General features: G+C 49.3%; 1 protein-coding gene across 2 annotated transcripts in view; it reads right to left on the bottom strand.

Annotated features, from left to right (window-relative positions):
* Positions 1-1,140: 1,140 nt before the first annotated feature.
* The window catches only part of LOC109906183 (NHS-like protein 2), a 137,759-nt gene continuing 121,625 nt past the window's right edge, over positions 1,141-17,274 (bottom strand). For both annotated transcript variants that reach the window (XM_031791792.1, XM_031791793.1), the window contains exons 6-9: positions 15,825-16,961; positions 7,449-7,743; positions 7,017-7,167; positions 1,141-5,810 (exon numbers count right to left, since the gene is read on the bottom strand). In XM_031791792.1, coding sequence (XP_031647652.1) covers positions 5,471-5,810; positions 7,017-7,167; positions 7,449-7,743; positions 15,825-16,961 — 1,923 coding nt within the window. In that variant the 3' untranslated portion in view covers positions 1,141-5,470. The remainder of the gene's footprint in view (positions 5,811-7,016; positions 7,168-7,448; positions 7,744-15,824; positions 16,962-17,274) is intronic.

Here is a 17,274-nt window from a genome sequence, read left to right as displayed (position 1 = left end):
ATAAGACAATAGTAACCATAGTATACAGTATTACCGTAATAACCACAGTATAAGACAATAGTAACCATAGTATACAGTATTACCGTAATAACCACAGTACTTCAGAAAGAGTAAAAACTCTGCATACCTCTAAGGGAGTGTAATACTAAGGTAGCTGAAAACCATAGAATTAGAATGAGCAGAAGGTGCATAGAACCTTGGACAATGGCAATTTGACATTATGGCCTCATTGACTTGAATAGAGAAATCACATTCTAGTCATTCTATTTTAGTCTCCAGAATACAAGGCAAACCAACACTGAGTTTTCTTCATAGTTGTTTTTAATATAGTTCCAGTAACTAAATATTTTAAACAAGTGTCACTTGACTATGGATTAATAATATTATAATTTACTTTTTGTCTTAATTTTTTCTCCTTCTTCTTCCATCTTTATAAGTTGTTGTTTGGTTTTTCCTGAAGGAATGACGTCAGAAAAAGAGCGCCCAGATAGTCGGTCATCCGGAGTCGTTCTGTCTCGGTGTTGTTGCTGAGGGACAGAGCAGGGTTAGAACAGGGGGGTTCTCCCTGTCTTTGTCCATGTTGCTGAGGGACAGAGCAGGGTTAGAACAGGGGGTTCTCCCTGTCTTTGTCCATGTTGCTGAGGGACAGAGCAGGATTAGAACAGGGGGGTTCTCCCTGTCTTTGTCCATGTTGCTGAGGGACAGAGCAGGGTTAGAACAGGGGGTTCTCCCTGTCTTTGTCCATGTTGCTGAGGGACAGAGCAGGATTAGAACAGGGGGGTTCTCCCTGTCTTTGTCCATGTTGCTGAGGGACAGAGCAGGGTTAGAACAGGGGGTTCTCCCTGTCTTTGTCCATGTTGCTGAGGGACAGAGCAGGGTTAGAACAGGGGGTTCTCCCTGTCTTTGTCCATGTTGCTGAGGGACAGAGCAGGGTTAGAACAGGAGGGTTCTCCCTGTCTTTGTCCATGTTGCTGGAGGGACAGAGCAGGGTTAGAACAGGGGGTTCTCCCTGTCTTTGTCCATGTTGCTGAGGGACAGAGCAGGGTTAGAACAGGGGGGTTCTCCCTGTCTTTGTCCATGTTGCTGGAGGGACAGAGCAGGGTTTGAACAGGGGGTTCTCCCTGTCTTTGTCCATGTTGCTGGAGGGACAGAGCAGGGTTAGAACAGGGGGGTTCTCCCTGTCTTTGTCCATGTTGCTGGAGGGACAGAGCAGGGTTAGAACAGGGGGTTCTCCCTGTCTTTGTCCATGTTTGCTGGAGGGACAGAGCAGGGTTAGAACAGGGGGTTCTCCCTGTCTTTGTCCATGTTGCTGAGGGACAGAGCAGGATTAGAACAGGGGGGTTCTCCCTGTCTTTGTCCATGTTGCTGAGGGACAGAGCAGGGTTAGAACAGGGGGTTCTCCCTGTCTTTGTCCATGTTGCTGAGGGACAGAGCAGGATTAGAACAGGGGGGTTCTCCCTGTCTTTGTCCATGTTGCTGAGGGACAGAGCAGGGTTAGAACAGGGGGTTCTCCCTGTCTTTGTCCATGTTGCTGAGGGACAGAGCAGGGTTAGAACAGGGGGGGTTCTCCCTGTCTTTGTCCATGTTGCTGGAGGGACAGAGCAGGGTTTGAACAGGGGGTTCTCCCTGTCTTTGTCCATGTTGCTGGAGGGACAGAGCAGGGTTTGAACAGGGGGGTTCTCCCTGTCTTTGTCCATGTTGCTGGAGGGACAGAGCAGGGTTAGAACAGGGGGTTCTCCCTGTCTTTGTCCATGTTGCTGAGGGACAGAGCAGGATTAGAACAGGGGGGTTCTCCCTGTCTTTGTCCATGTTGCTGAGGGACAGAGCAGGGTTAGAACAGGGGGTTCTCCCTGTCTTTGTCCATGTTGCTGAGGGACAGAGCAGGGTTAGAACAGGGGTTCTCCCTGTCTTTGTCCATGTTGCTGAGGGACAGAGCAGGGTTAGAACAGGAGGGTTCTCCCTGTCTTTGTCCATGTTGCTGGAGGGACAGAGCAGGGTTAGAACAGGGGGTTCTCCCTGTCTTTGTCCATGTTGCTGAGGGACAGAGCAGGGTTAGAACAGGGGGGTTCTCCCTGTCTTTGTCCATGTTGCTGGAGGGACAGAGCAGGGTTTGAACAGGGGTTCTCCCTGTCTTTGTCCATGTTGCTGGAGGGACAGAGCAGGGTTTGAACAGGGGGTTCTCCCTGTCTTTGTCCATGTTGCTGGAGGGACAGAGCAGGGTTTGAACAGGGGGTTCTCCCTGTCTTCGTCCATAAGGGGCGCTCTAGCTCAATAGCACCAGGCGTTGTGTTTTCTCCTTCTGATTGAGAGCCACAGAAGCACAGCCCTACTCTCAGAAGCACAGCCCTACTCTCCGTGCTGGGAGCAGTTAGAAAAAGGTTCCGGAATCGTGTGGTGAAAGGAGTCTTAGAACATTAGAACACAGCAACAGAACGCAGAACCAACAGATCCACTGTCCATTCTATCCAGGGTAAGAGGTGTGTGAGAAAGAAGGATGGGTTAGCATCAGTATTCGATTCACAGTCTTAGTGGATCCAGAGTCCACTATCCTCTCCTGTACGTACACACTCAGACATTCACACACACACTATCCATGTCCCTTCATCTCTGTTCTTTCAGACAATCCATCATCCTATTGTACTTGTACCATGGATGGTTGGTCTGGATAAACGGATGGATGCACAACGCAGGGAAAGGATGAAAGAAAACACTCCTTTGTAAAAGGGGGAGGAATTTGAGCGTAGCACTCTTGGACGTAATGCCAACACGGCATCCTTCATTTCCTTCCTAGCAATCATTGACATTCAGGCTGTGTCGTCTGTAAACCTGAAGCTCAGATGGTAGAGGGAATGGGAGGGGTAAGGAGGGAGGGAGGAGTGGTAGAGAGGAGGGGGAGGAGGAGGAAGAAGAGAGGAGGAGGGGGGAGGAGAGAAGGAGGGAGCAGGGGAGGGGAGGGGAGGGGGGGGGAGGAGAGGAGGAGGGAGGAGGGGAGGAGGAGGGGAGGAGAGAAAGGATGGGAGATGAAAGGAAGGGGAAGGTGAGGAGTGGGGCTGCAATATGGGCAGAGACAGACAGAGCATGAATTCCAGCTGGGGAGGAGAAGAGTAGAAGGAAGGTAAAGGAGAGGAAAAGGCTGCAGTATCACCACTGCACTACATGGACAGTGTGAGAGAGAAAGCGTGTGGCGAGGGCACAAAGAACTGGGTGATGCATCCTTATCCTTTTTATTGTTCTCTATGTCAGATAGCTCTATTCTTGTTTTGTCTCTGTGAGTTTTGAGAGTTGTTCGAACAGTGTGTTCTAATCTCATTTCTAGAATCCCCTCAGTTCTAGAATCCCCTTAGTTCTAGAATCCCCTCAGTTCTAGAATCGTCTCAGTTCTAGAATCGTCTCAGTTCTAGAATCCCTTCAGGTCCAGAATGTCTCCAAAGAGTACAGCCACGTTCAGACCACTTCATATTCTCCTTAGGACGGATGAATTGACCCCTTCTCTGCAGACACACACACACATACAGTAGACACGCCCCAATGACCCTCCTCTAGTATAAACCCCCTGGGGGTTTTCTGGCATAGCAGTCCAATGGTCCTAACAGAGACCTGTAGTCTAAACCTGTTTAATCAACCCAACCTGTATCAGACTCTCCCTTAGGAAAGATCCACAGGGTTCCATTCTGTGTACACTTTCACTCATCACTCCTGCATGCATTTAGTTATCCTTTCCTGCACGCACGCACACGTAAACACATAAAAACACACGCTGACAGCAGTGCGGGGAGATCCATAGGGAAGGTTTGGGTGTGTGTACTACTGTTCACTGTTAGTCCTACAGTAATTATATTGTACTACTGCTGTTAGTAGGACTAGTATACATAGTCTCTTCAAACAGTTAGAACTGTTCTATTTCAGGTTATACGGTGGGCATATCGTTGTACAAGTTAAATATGTATGGCCTTCTATCTCGCAATAACTGTTTTTAACATAAACCAAACATAGAACACGGATGACACAGGCGTTGTTGTGAACTACCTCTATATGCCGTCGTTGTTGTGAACTAGTTCTGTCTGCCGTCGTTGTTGTGAACTACCTCTGTTTGCCGTCGTTGTTGTGAACTAGTTCTGTCTGCCGTCGTTGTTGTGAACTACCTCTGTATGCCGTCGTTGTTGTGAACTACCTCTGTATGCCGTCGTTGTTGTGAACTAGTTCTGTATGCCGTCGTTGTTGTGAACTAGTTCTGTTTGCCGTCGTTGTTGTGAACTAGTTCTGTCTGCCGTCGTTGTTGTGAACTAGTTCTGTCTGCCGTCGTTGTTGTGAACTAGTTCTGTATGCCGTCGTTGTTGTGAACGAGTTCTGTATGCCGTCGTTGTTGTGAACTAGTTCTGTTTGCCGTCGTTGTTGTGAACTAGTTCTGTTTGCCGTCGTTGTTGTGAACTAGTTCTGTTTGCCGTCGTTGTTGTGAACTACCTCTGTATGCTGTCGTTGTTGTGAACTACCTCTGTATGCCGTCGTTGTTGTGAACTAGTTCTGTATGCCGTCGTTGTTGTGAACTAGTTCTGTTTGCCGTCGTTGTTGTGAACTAGTTCTGTTTGCCGTCGTTGTTGTGAACTAGTTCTGTATGCCGTCGTTGTTGTGAACGAGTTCTGTATGCCGTCGTTGTTGTGAACTAGTTCTGTATGCCGTAGTTGTTGTGAACGAGTTCTGTTTGCCGTCGTTGTTGTGAACTACCTCTGTATGCCGTCGTTGTTGTGAACGAGTTCTGTTTGCCATCGTTGTTCTGAACTAGTTCTGTATGCCGTCGTTGTTGTGAACGAGTTCTGTATGCCGTCGTCCAAGTGCTTTGATTCAAACGTAAAGGGGTAGGGCTTGGTACCAGGTCCAACTGTCCATCTTCCTGTAGAATGTTTTGGACTTTACGTAATAACCATAGTATATGACCATTCTTGTTTTTAATATAACACATACTCACACCATGTCTTTCCCTAGTATAGTATTCACACAATGAGCCTGGTTGCACAGTACCATTCACACAGCAAAGTAAAAATACGAGAACGGGATTGATGAATCGAAGCATCGACTCAAAATTCCTCCAACTCAGCAAATGAAACCCTTCCTAACAGGATGGACTGAGTTGAGACCTTAGCAAATGAAACCCTTCCTAACAGGATGGACTGAGTTGAGACCTTAGCAAATGAAACACCTTCAGAACAGCATGGACCGTGTTTGGAAACAAAACTCCTTTGATGACCGCTGTCACCATCGTGTCCAACCGTTGGGCGGTTAATGATCGGTCCATCAGTGGTTGAGTGGTCTGGTTGGCTATTCATTCTTCCATCAATGGTCCATTTACATGGTCGGTCAATGGTCGACAAGTGGTTATATATTCAACCTCTACTTTGCCAGCCCGCTGTTGGTGTTGGTGAGGTTACAGCAAGAATCTCTTTAGTAAGAGAGAGAGGGAGGGTCGGTCCGGGACTCATTGGTCCTGGGGCGGTCTGGTCCTGTTATTACCGGTGGTCGTATCCCCTCCTCCGTCCGACGACGTGGAGAATTCCGTGATGCGTCTCGCGAGGGGGTTCGTGCTCTTCAGGAGCTCCATGGCAGAGAGGCGTGTCCCTCCCCTGCTGGACTTACTGCCCTTCTTCTGTAACAGGGCCATGAAGTTGTCGTTCCGCGAGCTGGACCGCAGAGTGGAGCCCAGGGTCAAGGTTTGGAGGTCACCCCCGCTGGTGCTGTGCTTCACTGGGGAGACCAGACTCTGGCGGCTGCCGAATGAGTCCCCTGGTTCTTTACGACCCAGAACTTTTCTCTTCGACCTGGAGGGAGGAGAGAAATAGAATGTCATTTAGACTTTTCAGAGTAAAAAACATTGTACGGTAAAACATGCGTAGCTAATATGCGTAGTTAATATGCGTAGTTTATGCGTAGTTAATATGAGTAGTTAACATGCGTAGTTAACATGCGTAGTTAACATGCGTAGTTAACATGCGTAGTTAATATGCGTAGTTAACATGCGTAGTTAACATGCGTAGTTAACATGCGTAGTTAATATGCGTAGTTAGCATGCGTAGTTAATATGCGTAGTTAATATGCATAGTTAATATGCATGGTTAATATGCGTAGTTAACATGCGTAGTTAACATGCGTAGTTAACATGCGTAGTTAATATGCGTAGTTAATATGCGTAGTTAATATGCATAGTTATTATGAATGCATAGTTAATATGCATACGTAGTTAATATGCGTAGTTAATATGCGTAGTTAACATGCGTCGTTAACATGCATAGTTAATATGCGTAGTTAATATGCGTAGTTAACATGCGTAGTTAACATGCGTAGTTAGCATGCGTAGTTAATATGCGTAGTTAATATGCATAGTTAATATGCATGGTTAATATGCGTAGTTAACATGCGTAGTTAACATGCGTAGTTAACATGCGTAGTTAATATGCGTAGTTAATATGCGTAGTTAATATGCATAGTTAATATGAATGCATAGTTAATATGCATACGTAGTTAATATGCGTAGTTAATATGCGTAGTTAACATGCGTAGTTAACATGCATAGTTAATATGCGTAGTTAATATGCGTAGTTAACATGCGTAGTTAACATGCGTAGTTAACATGCGTAGTTAATATGCGTAGTTAATATGCGTAGTTAACATGCGTAGTTAATATGCGTAGTTAATATGCGTAGTTAACATGCGTAGTTAACATGCGTAGTTAACATGCGTAGTTAATATGCATGCATAGTTAATATGAATGCATAGTTAATATGCATGCGTAGTTAATATGCGTAGTTAATATGCGTAGTTAATATGCGTAGTTAATATGCATAGTTAATATGCATAGTTAATATGCGTAGTTAATATGCGTAGTTAATATGCGTAGTTAATATGCGTAGTTAATATGTTTCATACATACTGGAAAACCCACAGTACATATTATTGTTATTTGTTTCTTTGAATGTTAAATACCATTTTTAACCGTTTCCCAAATAAATGTATGTTTGTTGGCGTACCTGTGTATTTTGGTGAAGAGATCCTCCATGTTGTGTGTGCTGAGTGTGTGTCCACCGACATCATCATCCGTTTCCTCTGTGATGTGGAGTTCCGTTTTACCACTAAAGTCCAAACTATTCTGCTCAACGTTCTCCTCCACTGAATCATCACCTGGAGACAATAGGATTGGTCAGTTCCTCTCTACGACAAGAAACATTTCTATTAATGAATACCAGTCAATAAATTAAGATAAACAATTAACAATGAATAAAAACAGTATTGGTAGTTATGTTTTTTATTTATTGCTATGGCAACCACTTACACATCAACTAACAACTGAAGAGAATCAGAAACTGTAGTTTTCAACTGTAACACATTTGCTTAGTCTGGCAGGATCTGAATTCCATCTCAATAAATTGTCATTAATTAATTCCCTGTCATTATACACATACCTGTCCCTATCTCTACAGTGGCCATCCTCTCCTCCAGGTCTGTAAGAGAACAATCCTGCAATGAAGACTGTAATGAAGACTCCATTGAGCTCTCCTCATCTGTTCCCAGGTGGTTTTCCTGTTTTTCCTCTTTACCGGGAATCTCCTCAGGTGGGGACGCTCCAACAGGAGAGCGGAGAGCGGTTGGGCCGTCCATCTGTGTTCCCTGTCTGTCGGTGGTACCGTTGGAATGCACCGTGGTGGAGTTGGAGGGAAGAAGGAGACTGTTGGGCTTCTTGGGAACTGGTGGAGGAACCTTGAGGAGAGATTCAGAAATGATGATAACTAAAGGACAATTTGGTTTGTAGCAGGAAGTAGTCAAAGTATTTATTTTGTAGCAGGAAGTAGTCAAAGTACATACAGGTAATAGATGTAGATTATATGGAAAGCAGTGGAGGCTCCTCAGAGGAGGAATGGGAGTACCATCCTCCTCAGTGAATTTAATAAAAATGTAAATGGTCAAACATTTGTCTTTTAAAGATAATTTGTAAAAATTGTAAAGTGTTTCAACACTGTTTCCCATGTTTGTTCAATGAACCATAAACAATTAATGAACATGCACATGTAGAACAGTCGTTAAGACACTAACAGCTTACAGACGGTAGGCAATTAAGGTCACAGTTACAGTTATGAAAACTTAGGACACTAAAGAGGCCTTTCTACTGACTCTTAAAAACACCGAAAGAAAGATGCCCAGGGTCCCTGCTCATCTGTGTGAATGTGCCTTCGGCATGATGCAAGGAGGCATGAGGACTGCAGATGTGGCCAGGGCAATACATTGCATGGTCCGTACTGTGAGACGCCTACTACAGGGAGACAGGACAGACAGCTGATCATCCTAGCAGTGGCAGACACAGGATCGGTACATCCGAACATCACTGCGGGACAGGTACAGGATGGCAACAACAACTGCCAGAGTTACACCAGGAACGCACAATCCCTCCATCAGTGCTCAGACTGTCCACAATAGGCTGAGAGAGGCTGGACTGAGGACTTGTAGGCCTGTTGTAAGGCAAGTCCTCACCAGACATCACCGGCAACAACGTCGCCTATGGGCACAAACCCACCGTCGCTGGACCAGACAGGACCGGCAAAAAGTGCTCTTCACTGACGATTAGCGGTTTTGTCTTACCAGGAGTGATGGTCGGATTCGCATTTATCGTCAAAGGAATGAGCGTTACACCGAGGCCTGTACTCTGGAGCGGGATCGATTTGGAGGGTCCATCATGGTCTGGGGCGGTGTGTCACAGCATCATCGGACTGAGCTTGTTGTCATTGCAAGCAATCTCAACGCTGTGCGTTACAGGGAAGACATCCTCTTCCCTCATGTGGTACCCTTCCTGCAGCCTCATCCTGACATGACCCTCCAGCATGACAATGCCACCAGCCAAACTGCTCATTCTTTGTGTGATTTCCTGCAAGACAGGAATGTCAGTGTTCTGCCATGGCCAGAGAAGAGCCCGGATCTCAATCCCATTGAGCACGTCTGGGACCTGTTGGATCGGAGGATGAGGGCTAGGGGCATTCCCCCCAGACATGTCAGGGAACTTGCAGGTGCCTTGGTGGAAGAGTGGGGTAACATCTCACAGCAAGAACTGGCAAATCTGGTGCAGTCCATGAGGAGGAGATGCACTGCAGTACTTAATGCAGCTGGTGGCCACCTTTCTAGGGAGTTTTTCCTAGCCACCGTGCTTCTACACCTGCATTGCTTGCTGTTTGGGGTTTTAGGCTGGGTTTCTGTACAGCACGTTGAGATATCAGCTGATGTACGAAGGGCTATATAAATACATTTGATTTGATTTGATACTGACTGTTACTTTTGATTTTGATCATCTGTCCCTTTGTTCAGGGACAGATTATTCAATTTCTGTTAGTCACATGTCTCTGGAACTTGTTCGGCTTATGTCTCAGTTGTTTAATCTTGTTATGTTCATACAAATATTTACACATTGTAATGCTCCGGGTGTCGTGGGTGTGGAGTCAAATGCAGGAAACAGAGAGTTCAATGCTGTGCGTCTTTTAATAGCGCTTAACACACCACAGGGTGCTCACAAAAGTAACGTTCCCAAACACAGGGAATCAAAAATGTACAATGGAACAAATCTCGACCAGGCACAAAACACGTACCTCTACAACAGAGCCGAAGGTTACATAGAAATAATCCCGCACAACAACCAGGCGGGCCGGCTGTCTAATAAAGACAAACTAATTAACCCTACACAGGTGCTACCACTAAACATACAAGGAGGGGGAGGAAAAACAATCAGTGGGAGCTAATAGGCCGGTGACGACGACCGCCGAGCGCCACCCGCCCGGGAAAAGGAAACACCCTCGGTCGGACTCGTGACAGTACCCCCCCCTGACGCGCGGCTCCTGCAGCGCGCCGACACCGGCCTCGAGGTCGCCCCGGAGGACGAGGTGCAGGGCGATCCGGATGGAGGCGATGGAAATCCCTCAACATGGAGGGATCCAAGATGTCCCCCACCGGTACCCAGCACCTCTCCTCCGGACCGTACCCCTCCCAGTCCACGAGGTACTGCAGGCCCCTCACCCGGCGCCTTGAGTCCAGAATGGCCCAGATCGTGTACGCCGGGGTCCCCTCGATGTCCAGAGGGGGGGAGGGACCTCCGGTACCTCACTGTCCTGCAGGGGACCAGCCACCACCGGCCTGAGGAGAGACACATGAAACGAGGGGTTAATACGATAATAGGAAGGGAGTTGTAATCGATAACACACCTCGTTTATTCTCCTCAGGACTTTAAAGGGCCCTACACACTGCGGACCCAGCTTCCGGCAGGGCAAGCGGAGAGGTAGGTTTCGGGTCGAGAGCCAGACCCTGTCCCCCGGTACAAACACGGGGGCCTCACTGCGGTGGCGGTCAGCACTCCTCTTCTGCCGTCCACTCGCTTGTCGTAGAGAGTCCTGGACGGCCCTCCAGGTCTCCTTGGAGCGCTGTACCCATTCCTCCACCGCAGGAGCCTCGGTCTGGCTCGGATGCCATGGTCCCAGGACCGGCTGGTACCCCAACACACACTGAAAAGGGGACACGTTAGTAGAGGATTGGCGTAGTGAGTTCTGAGCCATTTCAGCCCAGGGAATGTATCGTGCCCACTCCCCTGGCCGATCCTGGCAATACGACCGCAGAAACCTACCCACCTCCTGGTTCACTCTCTCCACCTGCCCATTACTCTCTGGGTGATAACCGGAGGTCAGGCTGACGGAGACCCCCAAGCGTTCCATGAACGCTCTCCATACCCTAGACGTGAATTGGGGGCCCCGATCAGAAACGATGTCCTCCGGCACCCCGTAGTGCCGAAAGACATGGGTGAATAACGCCTCCGCAGTCTGTAGGGCTGTAGGGATACCAGGCAACGGGAGGAGACGGCAGGACTTAGAGAACCGATCCACAATCACTAGAACCGTGGTGTTCCCCTGAGACGGCGGAAGATCGGTCAGGAAATCTATGGACAGATGTGACCATGGCCGCTGTGGAACGGGGAGGGGTTGTAGCTTCCCTCTAGGAAGGTGCCTAGGAGCCTTACTCTGAGCGCACACTGAACAGGAGGAGACATAACCCTTAACGTCCTTAGCCAACGTAGGCCACCAATACCTCCCCCGAAGGCTCCCCACTGTCCTCGTCACCCCAGGGTGACCCGAGGAGGGTAGGACGTGAGCCCACCGAATCAGTTTGTCCCGAACACCAAGCGGCACGTACCTTCGCCCCGCTGGACACTGAGGAGGTGCGGGTTCAGCCCGTAACGCCCGCTCAATGTCCGAGTCCACCTCCCATACCACTGGGGCTACCAACTTTGAGGCGGGAAGGATGGGAGTTGGTTCGGTGGACCCATTCTCCGTGTCGTAAAGGCGAGACAGTGCGTCAGCCTTTACGTTCTGGGAGCCCGGTCTATAAGACAAAGTAAACCGGAACCGGGTGAAGAAGATGGCCCACCTTGCCTGACGTGGGTTAAGTCTCCTAGCTGCCCGAATATACTCCAGAATCTGGTGGTCGGTCCAGATGAGAAAGGGGTGCTTAGCCCCCTCAAGCCAGTGTCTCCACACCTTCAGAGCCTTAACCACCCGCTAGCAACTCCCGGTCCCCCACATCATAGTTACGCTCCGCTGGGCTGAGCTTCCTTGAGAAGAAAGCGCAGGGGCGGAGTTTTGGTGGCGTACCCGAGCGCTGTGATAGCACGGCACCCACCCCAGCCTCGGACGCGTCCACCTCCACTATGAATGCTAGAGAGGGGTCCGGATGCGCCAACACGGGCGCATCAGTGAACAGCGCCTTCAACTTGTTGAATGCTCCGTCCGCCTCTGCTGACCACTGCAAACGCACCGGGCCCCCCTTCAGCAGTGAGGTAATGGGAGCCGCTACCTGGCCAAAACCCCGGATAAACCTCCGGTAGTAGTTGGCTAAACCCAAAAACCGCTGCACCTCCTTTACCGTGGTCGGAGTCGGCCAATTACGCACGGCACTAATGCGGTCACCCTCCATCACTACCCCCGAGGTGGAAATGCGATATCCCAGAAAAGAGACGGCTCGTTTAGAGAACACGCATTTCTCAGCCTTGACGTATAGGTCATGCTCCAGCAGTCTACCAAGCACTTTGCGCACCAGAGACACATGCGCGGTGTGAGTGGCCGAGTAGATCAGAATGTCATCGATATAAACAACCACTCCCTGCCCGCACAGGTCCCTGAGAATCTCGTCTACAAAGGATTGAAAAATGGCTGAGCATTTTTTTACCCATACGGCATGACGAGGTACTCATAGTGGCCTGATGTAGTACTAAATGCGGTTTTCCACTCGTCTCCCTTCCGAATACGCACCAGACTATACGCGCTCCTCCTGGGACAGGAGTGTACCACGTGACTCTTGGGAAGCGCAGCGTCTACCTGGAGATCTATCGTACAATCCCTTCCCGGTCGATAAGGTGGTAATTTAGTCTCTTTCACTTTACTGAAAGCGATTGCCAAATCGGCATACTCGGGGGGAATGCACACCGTGGAACCCTGGTCTGGACTCTCCACCGACGTGGCACCGATGGAAACTCCCAAACACCTTCCAGAACACTCCTCTGACCACCCCTGGAGAACCCCCTGTCTCCACGAAATTTTAGGATTGTGCCGGGCCAACCAGGGAGTCCCCAGCACCACTGGAAACGCAGGCGAATCAATAATAAAGAAACTGATACGCTCCCTATGATTCCCCTGCGTCACCATGTCCAGTGGGACCGTGGTCTCCCTGACCATCCCTGACCCTAATGGCCGGCTATCTAGGGAGTGCACGGGGAAGGGAGAATCTATCGGCACCAGCGGAACCCCTAACTTAAGGGCGAGTCCGCGATCCGTAAAGTTCCCAGCTGCGCCTGAATCGACTAGCGAAAAAGGTTAAGACAAACATGTGGCCAACAAGGGGTTCTGGGTGAGTTTGATGCTGACTCACCTGGGGTGACCGAGAAGCGTTCCGCCTGCCATCTCTACTCCCAGACGGACCCCCCCAGCACCGATCAGACGTGTGTCCTCTCCGACCACAGTTGGTGCAGGGAAGGCCTCCTCCTCCGGTACCCCTCGGCGCAGCCCCTCCCAACTCCATCGGAATGGGAGCGGAGGGGCTGGGTGGTGGAACGCACAGGACCCTCTCTGAACGCCCGCGGGCAGCCAGCAGATTATCCAGTCGAATGGACATGTCAATCAGCTGATCCAGTGACAGAGTGGTGTCCCGACACGCTAACTCCCGGCGGACGTCCTCTCGGAGACTACACCTGTAGTGGTCCATGAGGGCCCTGTCGTTCCACCCAGATCCGGCTGCCAAGGTCCGGAACTCCAGCGCGTAATCCTGGGCGCTCTTCCTCTCCTGCCTGAGATGAAATAGTCGTTCTCCCACCGCTCGGCCGTCTAGAGGGTGATCAAACACGGCACGGAAGCGGCGGGAAAACTCTGGGTAGTGCTCCCGCGCTGAGTCTGGGCCATTCCAGACTGCGTTCGCCCACTCCAGAGCACGACCCGTGAGGCAGGAGATGAGGACACTCACCCTCTCTGCTCCTGAGGGAGTGGGTCTGATGGTGGCCAGGTATAGCTCCAGCTGAAGCAGAAACCCCTGGTAACCCGCCGCCGCTCCATCATAAGCCTTCGGTAGCGTCAGACGGAGGGTGCTGGAGTCGGGAGATGGAGAGTCCGGAACCGTGGGTGCCGAAGGTGGAGAGAGGAGACCACTCCTCTCCCATCTGTCCATTCTCTCCATCACTTGATCCATCGCGGATCCGATCCAATGGAGGACGGTGGTGTGGTGGAGAACCCGTTCCTCCATCGATGGGAGAGGGTTGGCGTCTGCTCCTGCTGACTCCATTCAATTTGATAGGTGCGGGATTCTGTAATGCTCCGGGTGTCGTGGGTGTGGAGTCAAATGCAGGAAACAGAGAGTTCAATGCTGTGCGTCTTTTAATAGCGCTTAACACACCACAGGGTGCTCACAAAAGTAACGTTCCCAAACACAGGGAATCAAAAATGTACAATGGAACAAATCTCGACCAGGCACAAAACACGTACCTCTACAACAGAGCCGAAGGTTACATAGAAATAATCCCGCACAACAACCAGGCGGGCCGGCTGTCTAATAAAGACAAACTAATTAACCCTACACAGGTGCTACCACTAAACATACAAGGAGGGGGAGGAAAAACAATCAGTGGCAGCTAATAGGCCGGTGACGACGACCGCCGAGCGCCACCCGCCCGGGAAAAGGAAACACCCTCGGTCGGACTCGTGACACACATGTTAAGTTTGCTGAAAATAAACACAGTTGACAGTGAGAGGACGTTTATTTTTTTGCTGAGTTTATAATCACGTCACCAAATAATTGATTAAAACACACTGTTTTGCAAATAAGGTCTACAGTAGCCTGAATAGCACTCTGTAAGGTAGCACCATGGTGTAGCCGGAGGACTGATAGCTTCTGTCCTCCTCTGGGTACATTGACATTGACAACCCCTTCCACAGACTTCCACTGTAATTATGACAACTTCCGGAGGACGTCCTCCAACCTATCAGCGCTCTTGCAGCATAAACTGACATGTCATCCACTCAATCAAAGGATTTGAGAATTAATCTCGTACTGAAAGAATAAGCTACAGCTAGCTAGCACTGCAGTGCATAACATGTGGTGAGTCGTTGACTCAAAGATAAAGACAATAGTTGTAAAAAATTTAACAAATACATTTCTTCCAAAATGAAGGAGAGGCAAGGGAGAAATAGAGAGAGAGATTGTCATTTTTTTTCACTTTCAGTTTCACTTAGTTAGCAAGCAAATGCAGCTAGCTAGTTTAGTCTACTGAAACACCCTGCTCAAACAGAGGGATGCTATGTTAGCTAGCTGGCTATAACAGAGGGATGCTATGTTAGCTAGCTGGCTATAACAGAGGGATGCTATGTTAGCTAGCTGGCTATAACAGAGGGATGCTATGTTAGCTAGCTGGCTATAACATAGGGATGCTATGTTAGCTAGCTGGATAGGACTTTCCAACACAACACTGGAACTCTTTCAAATCATGGTAAGCTTTTGGTTTTACTAATTTATTGCCACCGGTGTAACTGCTTACTGACTGTACACTGTAACATTACTGCATGAAGCAGGTTTACTAACGCGGTGCTTTTAGTGGCTATGCGGACTATGACGTTACTTTAGCTAATATGGTTTCGACAACGTAGGCTGTGTGTAGCAGTTTGGCTTGGAAAGGTTTTTCGACTGGTCACATACAGCAGATGTGTTGTGTATTGAAGTCCACAAGTGAAGGGAAGAGGTGAAAGGAGAGCACATAGATGAAAGAAGGAATACAATGTGGCTGCTATGAAAGTGAACTGTGTTTACGCGTGATCAGGGGTGTATTAATTCGCGATTTTGTTGAAAAAATGTTTCTTAAACGGAAAAAAACGGGAATGAACATACCTGAATTTGTCCAATAGAAACTCTTGATTGCAAATGTTAGACTAATGATTACACCCTATATTAGCTAGATACAGGCAAGAGTGTGCAAGGCGGTATTAAATGTCACTGTCTGTCCATGTGTCACCTCAAATTTGTCTCTCGAACTGTGTGCACCTACGTTGTAAACTTTCATTCATAGGCTAGCTTGAACTGGATGAATGGAATATGAATGAGAGTCATCCAATATGCTGTAATAAAAATATGGCCAAGCTCATGAAAACATTTTTTGTCCTCCCTCATCTTAAACGGCACTGACCGCCACTGATGGAGAAAGAGAGAGAAACAGAATAAAATATGAGAGAGAGACAGACAGAGAGAAAAAGAGAGAGACAGACAGACAGACTTGGGCCTACCTTGGGTTTCTTCTTGTCCAGTTCGGCCAGACAGGAGATGGTCATCCTGCTGGGGAGGGTCCTGCTCTTATCCTGAGTCTCCATCACCTCTAGGTTACTACAGGGAGAGGGAAGCGACCATCCACCCTCAAGCCCAAGATGGAGCTCCAAGTCTGGGTCGAACTCCGGCTCCAAGGCGGGGTCCTCCAGCAGTGGCTGGGGCAGGGGCAGAGGAGGGAGGTCGTACAGGGACTGGATGTGGGGGAAGGAGGGGAGATTGTAAAGACCCTGGGGGTGATGGAGATGGAAGGTTTGGGTTTGGTCCAGGGGTCCACAAGGGCTGGTGGGGGTGTGAGGGAGGGCTTTCTTCAGCTTGGGCTTCCTACCTACCACCATGTAAATGCTGGGGTTGGGCATGGGCCGGGGAGGGTCAATGGGGGAGGCAGGGGAGGATTCGGAATCAACGGGAGAAGAGGAGGAGGGGCACTTGAGAAGGAGGTTGAAGGGCCGTTTGGGTAACGGCGGTTTCACCGCGACCGGAGGCTTGGGTTTGGAGGCAACGAGGGGCCCGAGGGAGTTGACACCAGGGGGGGAAAGGTCAAGACCCTGCTCCTCCTCGATAATATCATCAGAGGCTCCGTCTGGGAAGTCCTCCAGGTCAGTACGGGAGACGGAACGCAGGCGGATGTTCCGGAGCTCGTTCGTGGTCACCACGGGGAGAGATGATTGACTGCCGGAACTCAGTTTACCGGGCTTGGCTGCAGTGGATGTGTCAGAATGACGCCTGCTGGCTTTCTGTTTCGGTTTGATGGAGGACAAGTCTAGATGAGCATTAACCGGCATCTCGAAGGAAAGCCTCGACCGGGCGGCTGGGTCACGCGGCGAGGTCACCGGCAGTGAAGACTTCCTCTCGGGGATTTTGGGGCGCATCTTACACCCAAATGTGGAGGCGGGCCCTGTTGTTGTTCCTGCGACCTGATTGGAGGGGGTGATGGGCGTGGGTGTCTCTGATTGGCTAGAGTAGCCGCTGGAAGGGGACATGAGTCCTGGAGGCTTGAAGGGGGAGGAGGCTTTGGTCGACTCGATGGAGAGGAGGGAGGGAGAGGAGGCTCGGGAGGTAGACGGGGAATCCAGGAGAGACTCTGAACTGCCTCGAACCTTGGATTAGATTAGATAAGATAAAAAATGTATTAGCCATGTATGGTTAAAAACATAATCTTCCTCGTCGTACATCAGCAAAAATCCTACATTACACCAGCGCTATCCAACCCTCCTCCTGGAGATCTCACCAAGACTGTTAGCTGAATCAGACTGTTAAAATGGGGTTGGACTGTAGATCTCCAGGAAGAGAGAGCCCTGCATGACACAATACATACAACACACAAACCCCTGTGGCTTTACACAAGTAGAAAAGTACTTAGGGCCCTATTCAGACTTAACTTAACTTAAAAGGAACTTAAGTCAACAGAAC

Source organism: Oncorhynchus kisutch, linkage group LG16 (genome assembly GCF_002021735.2).
Source record: "Oncorhynchus kisutch isolate 150728-3 linkage group LG16, Okis_V2, whole genome shotgun sequence".
NCBI classification, from domain to species: Eukaryota; Metazoa; Chordata; class Actinopteri; order Salmoniformes; family Salmonidae; genus Oncorhynchus; species Oncorhynchus kisutch.
Note: the sequence above shows the minus strand (reverse complement) of the source record. Positions and strands in the feature narration are given on the sequence as shown.